This window comes from Neoarius graeffei, chromosome 10 (genome assembly GCF_027579695.1).
Source record: "Neoarius graeffei isolate fNeoGra1 chromosome 10, fNeoGra1.pri, whole genome shotgun sequence".
In the NCBI taxonomy this organism is placed as follows: Eukaryota; Metazoa; Chordata; class Actinopteri; order Siluriformes; family Ariidae; genus Neoarius; species Neoarius graeffei.
In genome coordinates, this window is record NC_083578.1 from 18,919,239 (window position 1) to 18,934,279 (window position 15,041).

The window sequence follows — 15,041 nt, forward strand, 5'->3', positions numbered from 1 at the left end:
ATTGTGCAAAGAGGAATGGTCGAAGATCCTTCTCTCTGTATTCTCCCATCTTGTGAAATGTTATAGGAGAATATTAAGTGCTGTCTTGTTGGCAAAAAGGAGTTATACAAAGTATTAACATCAGGGGTGCCAATAATTGTGGCACACATGATTTCATGTAAAATAATTATTTCTTAATGTGGGATTTTTTTTCCCACTGAATAAATGCACTTGAATTAATTAAAGGTTGGATTTTTCTCTCTTTTTTTTTTGCATTGTTGTCCTATATTATTTTTAAAAAATGAATTTATTAGAAGCCTAAGAAACCAGGGGTGCCAATAATTGTGGAGGGCGCTGTACTTCGAGTGTTTGTTTTATTTTCTCTACATTTACATAGCCAAGGGAAATTAGAAATCGAGTGCTCTGCCTCTTTCACCCTTGTTTGGCCAGGGGGTTCTTTTCTTATTTTAATGAGAACACTCAAAAAAAACAAAACTGTAAATTTTACTCCTGTTATGCACTGTAAAAATTACAGCAAACAACTGTAAAACGTAAATACATAATGGCTAATATTTGAATATGAATAGTTAGTTATATTAAGGAACTAATTCTTGGATTTAAAAAATAAAAACTTTAATTTTTTTTTTTTTTTACAGAAACCGCTACGGATTCAGGAGCACGTAGATGATGGCGTCTCAGCAGATGAATTTGCAGTGCGCATGCGCACAGTCTCAACGCTGCCTATTGGTTCGCTGTACTTCCGTGTAGCACGAGTGGCCACGCCCCCCGCGCTAATACACTGGAGAGATGGAGCTGCATCATATGAGTACAGGTATGCATGGCGTCCATACATTAAAACAGCAGTAAGTGATTAGAATGTAAAATCTGCCACTAAAGAATTGTTCTTTAAACTCCGCAGCTGAATTTCTGCAGGATGGACCGCAGGGAAACCGGAAACTCCGATCGCTTCCAGATCATCCGCAGATGAGAAATAGTCTAATAATAATAATAATAATAATCCCGTCTTTGTATTCAGTTACATATTTACGGTTAATCTTAACTTTGAATAAATATGTTTCTGTACATGGTTGAGGAATACATTTAGCCTCATGCTGATATTTTTCCTCGGCTGTTTTTAATATGCTCTTTAGATTTTTAACTGGCAGTCACAGATTAACACGTTACACGAGATTTAAAAAAAAAAAAAGAAGCTTTATTTATGGTCAGTACTGTACTTGTGTAGCAGAATAAATCTTAAGCTCTTGTATATTTATTATTATTATTATTATTATGCAAACTACATAATAATAAGATATTTAGGTGACAGAAAAAAAGGGACACCAGACAGGCCCATCCACAACTGCCTAAATATAGCCTATATTTCAGTGAATTTGGGATTAATAATAATAATAATAATAATAATGCATCTGACTCTGGTTAATTTAATTTAAAAAGTCCTGTTTGTTTGTTTAAAAATATTTTTCCTTTAAATAATCTTTTTAGATTTTTTTAACTGGATGTCATAGCTACAGAAGACAAAATAAGCCATTTATGCTGATTATAGCCAAATAAAGCTAAAACGCCTCCTCGCTTGCTTTCTTTTTTTCCTTTGATTCGGTCGCAGAAATGTTTTATAAACAATCATCAGTCTGGTAATCTACCATATGATAACTGTCGCATACTGCATACTACTCCAAAGAACAGTATGTAGTATAAAGGGAACACTGATGACTGGTGTAGTATAGAAGTACTCCAACTGCGCGTCGTCTGCGCAAACGCTACTTGCCGGAACTCCTTCTCAAAGACGACCGTGTGAAATCCTTGTTAGTATTACTCCGCGTCAGCTCTGTAAGTCTACCTGCGATGTTTGATTAACTTCAGTCTAGGTCTGATCAGATATCGCGAGCAGCTCAGTGTATTTTCAATCCCATGCCTCTGTGTATGCTTATAGTATCACAAAAGAGACTGTTCTGGTTAATTCTTCACGTTTTAAGGGGTAAGTTAAAGGACTATGTTATGTGTAACTCACGCGTGGAAGGAAAGGACAGTGGTATTATCCAGTCAAAGCCCCAGCATGGATATTGAGGGTTGTGCTTAGGTCGTGATGAAAGCTAAAATGGCGTTTAGCTTGGACTGGACGAACGGTGGATAGTTGGAGAGAACTGGTCATTAGTAGGCCTGCTTTGTGCTTGTTTACGGTTCAGGTCAAGTAATAAAAGTGCCAAAATTTGCTGAGACTTTTTTTTTTTCCTTTTCTGAAAAGGGGACAATAAGTATTCACCGTGAATTCGGTCCTGAGAGCCGTGGAGTATCGGAGCGCTGGGATGGGCTGAGAGAGAGCGCAAGGCCGCAGAGGTGCAGCCACCCAGAGAGAGAGAGAGAGAGAAAGAGAGTGACCCAGTGGCGAACAATAGAGCCTGTGATCAGCCGAGGCATTCACACAGACACGACTTTCTCCTCTCTAACCTTGGCTGAATATTCACAAGAATCAGAAGCAGAGCGTATTTTGAAGAAGCACGCACATACCAAGTGGCGGAATGTAAGATCATGTGGCCAACAATTCTAATCTTAAGTTTGTTCGTTAGCTCCTAGCTTCGCAATCTGAGCTTAACAACGGCCTTGCACTGCACATCTAGTTTGGACTGTTGGTTTTCTGATCATATTTCTCTGTACAAGTGATGAACAACATTTTTTTTTGTTGCTAAATTCGTAGTTGGGTTTAATTTACACTCAGCTGTGCTCGAGAATTAAATGGCTTCTCAGGACTCCTAACCAACTCTGCTAGACAGACAAGTAAATAAATATAGGAATAACTGTTCCGAACAGCACTAATACCCGCAGTTTAACACGACCTGGTTATCTTTCTTGAATATATACATATATATATTTGTCATGTCATATCATGAAGCTCTTATCTATGGTTCTGGAAGCCTGGTGTTATCTAACAGGCTAATGTTTTGATAGCTAGTCAGAGCGGCTAATATTTGACCTGCGAGTTTAAGTCTAATTAGCAAGAGTTAACCTGTTCTTTTACGAATGTTCACGAACACGGTTCGACTTTTTTGTCAGAAGTTCGACAGCGAACGTGTAACTACTTCAGATATCAGCACAGTCCATGTTAGCTGTGTGCTATGTGCCGAGCTAATGCTAGCTAAAGCTAACATCACGAATTTGTTTTGATAGCGGTGCTGTGTAATTTCTGGTGCAGCTCTGAGGGGAGGCCATGAAACTCAAGAAGTGGGTAAAAATGTCAAGTGCTATGACATTATCTGTACTTAATGATCCTGAAATATAATATAGAAAGTGTTTTTTTTTTAAACTTAAGTTCTCGTTAATCTCAACGTGCTAAATCTGTTTTAACTCAGTATCTCGTTATTTCGAGATAACTTCTTGTCTCACGTTAGTATCTCGTTATTTCATACAAGTACATCATTAGTTTAACTTCATGTCTCGTTCATTCAACATACTAAATCTGTATTTTAGCTTAATATCTTTGTTTTTTTTTTTTAGACATCTCGTTTTCATTATTTCAACTCTATCGTCATTTCGTTCTAAGTACATCATGGTTTTTTTTTTTAACTAATCTCATTCGTTCATCATACTAAATTGGTATCTTAATTTAATATCTCGTTTTGTTTTTTTTAATTTAAACACATGGTCAACATCAAGAAGGTCAGTCTCCTTATCTATCTAGAATGCTGTTTATCTCGTTATTTCAACATATATCTTTAGTTTAAGGTACAGTCTCAGTGGTGTTTATTGCTAGTTTATCATGTCTTAATATTTCGCATTATCTTGTTTTTAACGTTTTACGTGCAGTTTAATAAATTAGACCGTAAGCCGTTTCCACAAGAATAGTTTTATATTTATTGTAACTATGCTAATCATCCTGTATGCTTTTTCTGAGCTAGTAATAAAGCCAGATGCTGCTTTAGTTGAATTCGCTTGACACACACGTATCACGTAAATGCGTTCGGTTCAAGGTTTTGAGCCCTAAATGGTTGTACCAGCCACTTTGACCGTTTGCGTTGAATTTATGGTCATTACCGATAAGAATTATAAGCTAATAATCAATAAATTGTTGATCTTGTGTTCTAGTAAAAACAGTATGCTGAAATAGGCTGTCTAAATTAGATATCAAGTTAAAATAATGCCATACTATATGATGTTAGTTAATTCAGCGTACATTCAACTGAGTAACGTTTGATATTTTAAGATTACCGGTAATAAATTTAATCCAGCCAGCACTTAACCAGTACCAGATTTATTTGGTATTAAACCTAATATTTCTTGGCATCCTGGCATTCATTGTTTAACAAACAGCAGAAGACTGGATGATGTAATGTCCTGCTGACAGGATGAGCGTTTTGTTGCCATGTATAAAACACACGGCTAGATTATATCACTTTCAGGCATCATGTCTCCTTATAAGCTTTTGTTAAGCCCAGCGTCAGTGTTTTTGTATATTTTACCCATATTAGTTTCCTCAGTGTTGTCTTGTCTTGTTCCCTGTTTGTTTTATGTTCTGGTAAGAGGAAATGTTAAACAGGATATGTTCTGTATTTGGTGACGCTTTAGTGTGCTAAATGCCTACTAACTTTTTTTTTTTTTGTAGCTGACCTGATTTACTGAGTGTAACACAGAAGGCTTTACAATTTCCTCTCACATTTTGGTGAGGTATAAGAAAAAGCCATAAGGGTTTTGTAAACAATTGCCATGTTGATCTGAGAGGAAATGAGAGAAATGCAGAATTAAACCTGCTAAATGCAATAAGTACATGCTGCCTTTGTGGAAAGTTTATATCATAAAATTGTAAACCATATTACTGCATTTCATAACGTGCTGCCCAAATTGGTTCTCACTGCTGGCCATATGTTCATAAATAATATTGTTTGAGATACTCCAAAGCTGTACACAATAGACTTTTTTTTTTTTTTTTGGGCGCTGAACATGTTAAAAAGAATTATCTTAAACATTTCACATAAAACATGATCAACGCTAATTTAAAGGAAACGACACTTTAAAAAAAAAAAAAACCTTCCAACCAGCAGAGTAGATTTGCATAATTTCCATTTAAAATGGTTGTTTTTGTGCTTAGTCAAGGCCAGACCACAGGTTTCTCCAGTTTATTATCTTGGTATTTATGCCATTGCAGCTGATTTTGCTGATTCTAGTCCTTAAAGTGTACCAGTACTGGTCATGCTTACAATGTTAATCGTGCTTTATGTATTACTTATAGACAAAATGCGTGCATATTCAGTCAGAAAAACACCGTAAAAGCACTTTTGTGGACAGTTTTATTCCGTGAATTACCTGCGGAGGCAGAACCACGGGGAACAGCCATTGCCGGCCGGAAGTGGCTTACAGTTGTTGATTCCGGGTTATCAGGTGCGAGTAAACAAGCAGTGTTGTGGGTTGAGATTCCCAGTTCCCAGTCAAGTAACTTCAGAATATGTTGAATAAATATAGATCTAATACTTGTAATAGATCTTTATGGCACATATCTATTATTTCATCGCATTATGTACAAGTAGATTTGGTTGTGCTTCGCTGGCGAAGCTCGACAGGTTTGGAACGAGGAGGTCCTGTATTGAGAGAAATATCTGAGGTTTTTTTTTTTTTTTAATCATACAAGCATGATAAATGTTTTGACAAACTTTATACTTTTCCTACATGCCCACTACCAAATAATATTAGTTTTTAAATTACCTAAATTAGATGAAACATATAACTTTGTCACATCGAGTGCACACTTCTGCATTTATAAAAGACTATTCATGTGCCCGGTGTCCGAAATTGCTCCCTACTCACTATATAGGGCACTATATAGTGAGGACGCCATTTTGTAGTGCGGAGTAGTGAACGAGCGAGCGATTTCGGACACCGGGATGGTAATGGTATGATTGCTTTTTCACTCTTTCGGTTTCGATTGGTTGCTTTTTCACAGTCGGAACACCCACCGTAAACAGGATAAAATCTGTCTAACATCCCATTACGGATATATTTGGGCTATTTGGAGGTAAAACTTGATGCGAGATGGCACGTGGATTTTATGTGCTTTGGATGATTTCGTTTTATGATCCAGGACGGGGGCAGCACGGTGGTGTAGTGGTTAGCGCTGTCGCCTCACAGCAAGAAGGTCCTGGGTTCGAGCCCCGTGGCCGGCGAGGGCCTTTCTGTGTGGAGTTTGCATGTTCTCCCCGTGTCCGCGTGGGTTTCCTCCGGGTGCTCCGGTTTCCCCCACAGTCCAAAGACATGCAGGTTAGGTTAACTGGTGACTCTAAATTGACCGTAGGTGTGAATGTGAGTGTGAATGGTTGTCTGTGTCTATGTGTCAGCCCTGTGATGACCTGGCAACTTGTCCAGGGTGTACCCCGCCTTTCGCCCGTAGTCAGCTGGGATAGGCTCCAGCTTGCCTGCGACCCTGTAGAACAGGATAAAGCGGCTAGAGATAATGAGATGAGATCCAGGACGGCGATTCAGTTCAATCTTGAGAACTGCAACGCTGATGATGAATGGTCCTGGCCACATTTATTTATTTTAAATAACTTCGACTCAATCCAGCCAAAGATCAGCTCGAATAAGTGTAAATATTTCTTTTTAGCAGATTGGTTGATAATGTGTTATCTTAGAGTAGTGTTTGCAATACGGGGTCAGTGACCAGTCCACTGCAGCCCAGACAATCGGACAAACCAACGATTTTGCGTCACTACCGGTGCCGGAACAGCCCATGAAGGAGGCAACATGTCACTGACCATGCCTGACTGGCGGAGCAGTGATTTAAAATTTGTGTACCTGACGAGATTGTGATTACATGACGGAATCACTGGCATCATACGTGATCTTTTGAAATGGCTAGTAATTAAAATTCACTACAGGTGCACTTTAATTTTTACTGCCGAGGCACTTTGATTTAGGTGGACTTTTTAGTTAGTCTGTCATTTCCTGCTCTGTGTAGTAGAACACTTGTCCTAATGTAATAACATTTTATTACATACACGAAGATTTCACACCTTTAGTAGCCAGTTAGTTATTCAGCATGTTTACCGATTAGTATACCATACTAGTCAAAAGTTTGTACACCCCGACTCATTCATAGTTTTCTGTATTTTGACTTTTCTACATTGAACAATACTGAAGACATCAAAACTATGAAATCACATATAGAACATGTATGAAATTGTGTGGTAGTGTTTGTTTTTTTAAAGTTTCACATTTTAGATTCTTCAAAATGGCCAGTGTTTACCCTGATGTTTTACATACTATCTTGCGCGTTATCTTAACCGGTTTCATGAGGTAGTCACCTGGAATGCTTTTCATTTAACAGGCATGCCTTGTCAAAAGTTAATTAGTGGACTAGTTTCTGGCCGCCTTAATGCGTTTGAGATCAAGTAGTAAATAATAAGAATGCAGTGAATAGCCCTATTTCACAACTGTAGTAATCCATATTATGTCAAGAACAGCTCAACTAAGTAAAGAGAAACGACATCCATCATTACTTTAGACTTTTTTTTTTAATTCATAAAAATGAAGAAAAAAAACTTGAGTTAGAAGGCATGTCCAAACTTTTGACTGATATTATATAGCACTTGTCATATATCCCTTCATATCTATCTATCTATCTATCTATCTATCTATCTATCTATCTATCTATCTATCTATCTATCTATCTATCTATCTATCTATCTATCTATCTATCTATCTATCTATCTATCTAATATCAGCTATCGGTGACGAAAGCCTGGCTGTTGTGGCTTGATATTGATGTTCATAAGTGTTGTGTGTGTGCCTTCGAATTTAACCTTCTCTGAAATTGGTTTTAGGGCAATGGAGGCTGGCGATGAGTTTATTCCGCCTCCAGAGTGTCCAGTGTTCGAGCCGTCGTGGGAGGAATTTGCAGATCCCCTTGGATATATCGCCAAGATCCGTCCAATCGCAGAGAAGTCTGGAATATGCAAGATTCGTCCTCCACCAGTAAGTCGTAACCTTGAGGCGACTAGTGATGCTTTTAGTGTGATTTTCATTTCTTCTTTCAGGTTTGGGTTGTATTTACAGCTCTTCCGCTTGTTTCTAAAGCTTCTGTTTTTATTTTGTCATGTTACAGAAAAGCCAATTGGGTTTATAGAAGATTGACAGTGTTTTCAAAATATATAAGCAGGTTTTTAGTGTTGGTGTGAGGTGTTTTCTCCCAGAATATTGACTCTTGTGGGTTTTTTCCCCCTCCCCCTTTTTGTGTACTTGTGAATTTATTCATTTATTAATAAATTCTCTCTCTCTTCACAGGACTGGCAGCCACCTTTCGCTGTAGAGGTGGATAATTTCCGTTTTACGCCCCGTATCCAGAGACTAAATGAACTAGAGGTGTGTGCTTGTAGAACATTTTACAAATCTTCAAATGGAAATCACATTTTGGAACCGCCCACGTGTACTACATGGCCACAAGACTGTGGACATCTCACTTATGCATTCATGTGTACCTCTTCCTCAAACTTTTGCCACGAAGCTAGAATTTCCCTTCACTGGAACCAAGAGGTGCAAACAGGTTCCAGCATAAAAGCAAGCTCCATGAATAAACGGTTTACCAAGTTTAGAGTAGAAAAACTTGAGTGTCCAGCACAGAACCCTGACCTTAACCCCGCTGAACACCTTCAGGATAAACTGGAACACCAACTGCACCCCAGGACTCCTCGCTTAACATCAGTAATGCTCTTGTGGCTGAATGAGTACACTGATGCCCCTTTTCCACCAAATCAGTTCCAGGGCTGGTTCGGGGCTGGTGCTGGTTCACAACTCGTTCAACTTGCGAGCCAGCTGAGAACCAGTTTGCTTTTCCATAGCTCGCGGTGCTAAGAGAAGCCACGTCATTACGTCGCTGTATACGTCAGTTATGTCGCTACGTTTGCTTAAACCTTGGCGCGAATATCGAAGCAAAAACAATGCGGAAGAAGCAGCAACAATAATAATAATAATGGATGACTTTGTGTTTGTACAGCTGCTGCTTCTCGTCGCTTAAAAATAGCGATCTTTCAAGGTCTTGTTATTGTTGTTGGTCTTAACAACTCCGCCCCCCGCTGACGTAAGCGGTTCTTTCCTCTGGCCCAGCAGAGAGTTGGTGCTAGCCTGGAACCGGTTTTTCTGGCCCCAGAGCCAGTTCTTTGTCAGTGGAAACAGAAAACCCGGTTCCAAACTAAGCACTGGCCCCGAACCAGCCCTGGAACTGCTTTGGTGGAAAAGGGGCATGAATGAATAGCCACGCTCCAGAATGTAGTGGAGGTTATTAAAACAGCAAAGGGGGACTAAATCTGAAATGGGATGTTTAACAAGCACATATGAGTGTTATGTCAAGTGTCCATAACCTTTGTCCATATAGTGTCATTGGACTTCTCGAATGCTCTTCAGGGAGTTATTGTTGCTTTATGTAATTTGTCTTCAGACATTTTAGCATGTTGTATACTGTACAAAGGGCTTTATTTATAACCATCTACTGTTCTTTTGAATTGCTCCGAGCTTGGTGTGTAATCTGCCTGGAGGTATACTGAGGCATCTAGTGTGCATAATATTATTATTAATTTTTTTTTAATTTTGCTTCAGGCTGAGACAAGAGTGAAGCTAAATTATTTGGACCGCATAGCCAAATTCTGGGAGATCCAGGGATCTTCGCTCAAAATCCCCAACATAGAGCGGCGCATTCTCGATCTGTTCAGCTTGTCCAAGGTATGGTCTGGACTTGGCATCGAAAAATATTAATAATAAGGATTGAATAATCCTTGTACTCTGAATCTCTCTTGATTTTTATAAATGTTTTTTTTTTTTTAAATTTACTTATGAAATATACATACAGTACATTCCACTTCCTTTCACTGGGATAAGAAATGTTGTTCGTGTGACATTCAGACAGGTCCAGGTCAGTTCCCTAAAAACAACAGACATTGCATGATGGTTGTGAATAATTTAAGACCTCTCTAACAGCTATCGAGGAAACTGATCTCTGACAGGTTTTGACCTTAACAGTTCGGATCATTTGGGGTGTGTCTGTAATCTAATTGTCATTCATTTTACAGATCGTCACAGAAGAAGGGGGCTTTGAGACGGTCAGTAAGGAGAGGCGATGGGCTCGAGTAGCCCAGAAGCTCGGCTACCCACCGGGCAAAAATATTGGCTCCCTCCTGCGGTCACACTACGAGAGGATTGTCTATCCTTTTGAGATGTTCCACTCTGGTGCTAGCTTATTGGTACACATTTTCTGTCGCTCAGTTTGTATTTTTAAACCTGTCTTTCATTTTTAGTTGCTTTTGTTCATCCTCTAGTTGAAGATATTTAATGTCAAGTTTTAAATGCAGGTGTTGACAAATCAATAGCATGGCTGTTTTGTTGTCTGTCAGAGAAACAGGTTTAACAACTGTTTTCAACGGTGTTGTGTGAACTGTTGAGTGTCATTGGTTGGTTTCTGAGGAACTGGGCAGCACCCTGCAGCTTTTTACTTGCCCAGTGGGCTAGATCATCAGTTTATGATTTTGTCTGCCCTGCATCTGTTTATTACTTTGTCTATTTTTGCAAGTTTCCCTAAGCATGATTGTGTTTTCAATATTGGTGTGATACTATTAATGCGATTTAATACACTTGGAAATAAAACAGTCGTTCAGCCTTGTACAATAAATGTGTATGTGTGTGCAGCAATGTAAGCCCAGGCCATATGAAAGTGGGGAAGTTGATAAGGAGTACAAACCCCACTCCATCCCCCTCCGCCAATCAGTCCAGCCTTCCAAGACCAGCAGTTATGGACGGCGAGCCAACCGCCTGCAACCTGAGGTGAGCATTATGTCTGGTGGGTTGTTCAGATGAGCGTTCCTTACTCATATTTTTGAGCTCTGTCACATAGGCAGCCAATGCTGCCTCACCCTCTAATATTAGACCTTTTTGAGAGACACGACTTCTCGCAGAGAATTTCTTCAGCTGTCTTAGACAAAATGTCAGGACAAATAAATGTTTCGTTCATTGTCTTCTTCTTAAATCATTAGTTTTCTTTTGTTTCAGACATGTAAAAGTTTTTTCCTTTACCTGACATGTTTTGACGGTGTAACTTCCGTCTTCATCAGAGGGTCACCCGGATGTTAGTGTGTGACGTGCCTTTATAATCAGCTGATGAAAAATCAATAGCGTTTTTGGACATAAAAATTCACCACACAAACGACGGAGACATCAAAATAACAATCTACAGAAAACCGACACACACTGATCAATATCTGCTCTGGACATCCGAACACCCCATCGCACACAAACTGTCAGTTGTCAGAACACTCTACGAACGTGCAGCAATCATAACCAATCCTACAGAACGCGCAACAGAAGAACAACACATACGGCAAGCTGTGATCACATGTCAATATCCACCATGGGCCATACGCAAAGGCGCACAACAAGTGAAAACAAAAGAAAAGACACAGACGAAAAAAGGAAGAAAACAGACAACCCAAAAACAGGAAAGCAAAGCAGTAGTGACTCTACCGTATGTCAGAGGAGTTACAGAACAAATCCAAAGAGCCATGAAAAAACGCAACATACAAACACCCGTGAAACCACACACCAAACTACGACAGCTACTAGTTCACCCTAAGGACAAAATCGACCAACACGATAAATGTAATGTCATATATGAAGTACCATGCCTGTCATGCAATAAAACTTAATTGGGGAGACAGGAAGGAGGTTTAGTACACGAAAAAAGGAACATAAAAAGGAATGTGAAAAAGAAACAGAACAGAGACAAACAAGAACAATAAAACATAAAGCCATGCAAGAGAACCTCAAATCAGCAATAACAGACCACTGCAGAAGGGAAAATCATATAATGGACTGGGACAATGCTCAAATCATAGTCTGGCTAACATGACTGCAAAGCTCTACGAGCTATTGGTCTGGCCAAGATATTGAGCTCAACCGTTTCCCAGAGCCCGTGGTTGACCCGCCTCCCTGAAATGCCTCAGTTTGCTACTGGTCGAAGCCAGAAAAGGCTGTGACGAAGCTTAAACCAATCACATCACTCTTTCCTCTGACGTATGTGACGCGACGGGGCTAACTGGTAGATTAAACTCTTACCGAAGCCAGTCAGGAGCAAGGCGAAAACGTCCTTCCTTTCAATAAATACCTCCAGGGCTGCTCTTTGCTCCGTTTTCAATGAAAACTTGCTCCATGTTCGTAATGTTTTTCTAGTGAATGAAGCGCTTCCGGCATAGATTCTGTAAACAATCTATGGCTTCCGGTCGCAGTTCTACTATGTCACTGCCTTGAACACGCCTCTACCCAGGGCCGTTGGAGATGCTCAAAGTTGATTGGTTCCCGATTTTTCGGGAGCTTGGAAGAGCTGTAGATAGCTTGCCTGGCCAGACTAAGCTCGCAACAGGCCCTCGTTGCGTCACGCTTAGGATGGGCGGGCCCAGGCTACTCAAATCATACAGCAAGAGAACAACAGATACCACCATTGGATTAAGGAGTCTATAGAAATCAGAAAGCGTAGCCCAAGAACAATAAACAGGGATGAGGGGGCATACATGCTCTCCCACACCTGGAGCACCGTCCTGAGGGGGCAACACTGACAGCGGGAGGTGTGACCGACCTGTCAATATTGAAAGGGAGGTCACACCTCCGTAACATCAGCTGATTATAAAGGCACGTCACACACTAACATCCGGGTGACCCTCTGATGAAGGTGGAAGTTATACCGTCGAAACATGTCAGGTAAAGGAAAAAACTTTTACATGTCTGTAACAAAAGAAAACTAATGATTTGAAAATGTCAGGACGCTCCCCTGATGTTGAGGCTACAAAATGGCAGGAGAAAGAAAGGCACCATATAAATAAATATTAAGGAATTGTGCTGTGCCCATTATGTTCTGGGGGTTGTAGCTTCTTGATCACCATCGTGCCTGCAGTAACGTGACTAGCCCAAGGAAAATGGCATCCTGATTTGTGTTGCTCATGTTCTCCAGGCCTCTGATGAAAACCTGTATAACTGCATTTTCATGCCCATCGTACGGCCACGTTTGAGTGCAAGTGCACATTGTCTTGTAAAAAGTTTCTTGCTTGTTCATCACGTTTTCAACTTGATAGCAGTGTACTGTAGACTCCTTAGCATACCGTAGACGTGTTAAAACTACATTTTGATCATTGCTTTTAATTATCACATAAACCAATTCTTATCCTTAAAGGGGAACTGAAGTCATTTTTAAGCTTATTTCTTAACGTGTTTTTCAGTTTTATTGACCTTATATCGTGACTCGTGTTGGCATATTATATTACACTTACCAGCCTTTTCGGTTTTTAGCCATGTGGGTCGCAGGGATCGAAACGGGCGGTCGCCCACTCACCAATGCGAGTTGGAAAGGGTACGGGCGACTAGTGACAACATGTACTCGACCGAGTGGGCGACTGGCTCGCCACGCTATACAGTGGTGCTTGAAAGTTTGTGAACCCTTTAGAATTTTCTATATTTCTGCATAAATATGACCTAAAACATCATCAGATTTTCACACAAGTCCTAAAAGTAGATAAAGAGAACCCAGTTAAACAAATGAGACAAAAATATTATACTTGGTCATTTATTTATTGAGGAAAATGATCCAATATTACATATCTGTGAGTGGCAAAAGTATGTGAACCTTTGCTTTCAGTATCTGGTGTGACCCCCTTGTGCAGCAATAACTGCAACTAAACATTTCCGGTAACTGTTGATCAGTCCTGCACACCGGCTTGGAGGAATTTTAGCCCATTCCTCCATACAGAACAGCTTCAACTCTGGGATGTTGGTGGGTTTCCTCACATGAACTGCTCGCTTCAAGTCCTTCTGCAACATTTCGATTGGATTAAGGTCAGGACTTTGACTTGGCCATTCCAAAACATTAACTTTATTCTTCTTTAACCATTCTTTGGTAGAACGACTTGTGTGCTTAGGGTCATTGTCTTGCTGCATGGCCCACCTTCTCTTGAGATTCAGTTCATGGACAGATGCCCTGACATTCTCCTTTAGAATTCGCTGGTATAATTCAGAATTGATTGAACTGATTGTCATCCCATTGATTGAAAACACCTGACTTTAATTTCACCTTCAAATTAACTGCTAATCCTAGAGGTTCATATACTTTTGCCACTCAGATATGTAATATTGGATCATTTTCCTCAACAAATAAATGACCAAGTATAATATTTGTGTCTCATTTGTTTAACTGGGTTCTCTTTATCTACTTTTAGGACTTGCGTGAATATCTGATGATATTTTAAGTTATATTTATGCAGAAATACAGAAAATTCTAAAGGGTTCACAAACTTTCAAGCACCACTGTATATATGAAACTACTCACTGCCTCGATGGTTTCTATCAACAATTTTCGCCCATTTTAAGCAGAACTTGGTCTATTTTACCGTTTTTTACGATAATTTCAATAGATTTTGCGAGACATTTCTCAAGTTGGCATAGACGCGGGCGCCGCCATATTGTTTACATGCGCAGTATACACCGCTACATGCAGCATGGCTGCGCGAAGTTTCGTTTCTTCCCGTTCATTTTCGTTGCTGCCCGTGAAGACAAATGTAACTTGAACCGCTATTGGTCAGATAGATTAGACCCCCGCGAAGTTTAAAAGTCCTTGGCTTGACATTTCTGACAGCTATGAAAACAAACGGATATCGCTCAAGTATATCGCCCTTACACTGCGTTCACACTGCAGGCTGAAGTGACTCAAATCTGATTTTTTTGCCCATATGTGGCCTGTATCCGATCTTTTATTGACAATATGAACGACACAGATCCGATTTTTTTTCAAATCCGACCCAGGCCGTTTGGATATGTGGTCCTAATTCCGATTCCTATCCGATCTTTTCATATGCGACTTCAGTCTGAACCGCCAGGTCGCATTCATCCGACTTACACGTCATCAACAAGCCACAAACGTCACTATTCTGTGCTGAAGTAGGCGGCGGGTCTCTCAAAAAAAAGTTACAACAACATGGCGCATGACATCAATGCGACTCTGCACCCACACGTTCCTTTGAACGGAGGTTGTAGTCACT

The 15,041-nt window shown here is 40.0% G+C and overlaps 1 protein-coding gene across 8 annotated transcripts in view; it reads left to right on the forward strand.

Moving 5' to 3' along the window:
* The first annotated feature begins 1,049 nt into the window (after positions 1 to 1,049).
* The window catches only part of kdm5c (lysine demethylase 5C), a 44,570-nt gene continuing 30,578 nt past the window's right edge, over positions 1,050 to 15,041 (forward strand). For 3 of the 8 annotated variants that reach the window (XM_060931446.1, XM_060931451.1, XM_060931452.1), the window contains exons 1-6: positions 3,198 to 3,216; positions 7,803 to 7,953; positions 8,263 to 8,340; positions 9,571 to 9,693; positions 10,041 to 10,211; positions 10,654 to 10,788. In XM_060931446.1, coding sequence (XP_060787429.1) covers positions 3,203 to 3,216; positions 7,803 to 7,953; positions 8,263 to 8,340; positions 9,571 to 9,693; positions 10,041 to 10,211; positions 10,654 to 10,788 — 672 coding nt within the window. In that variant the 5' untranslated portion in view covers positions 3,198 to 3,202. The other 5 variants (XM_060931448.1, XM_060931450.1, XM_060931449.1 and 2 more) reach the window with 5 other exon arrangements.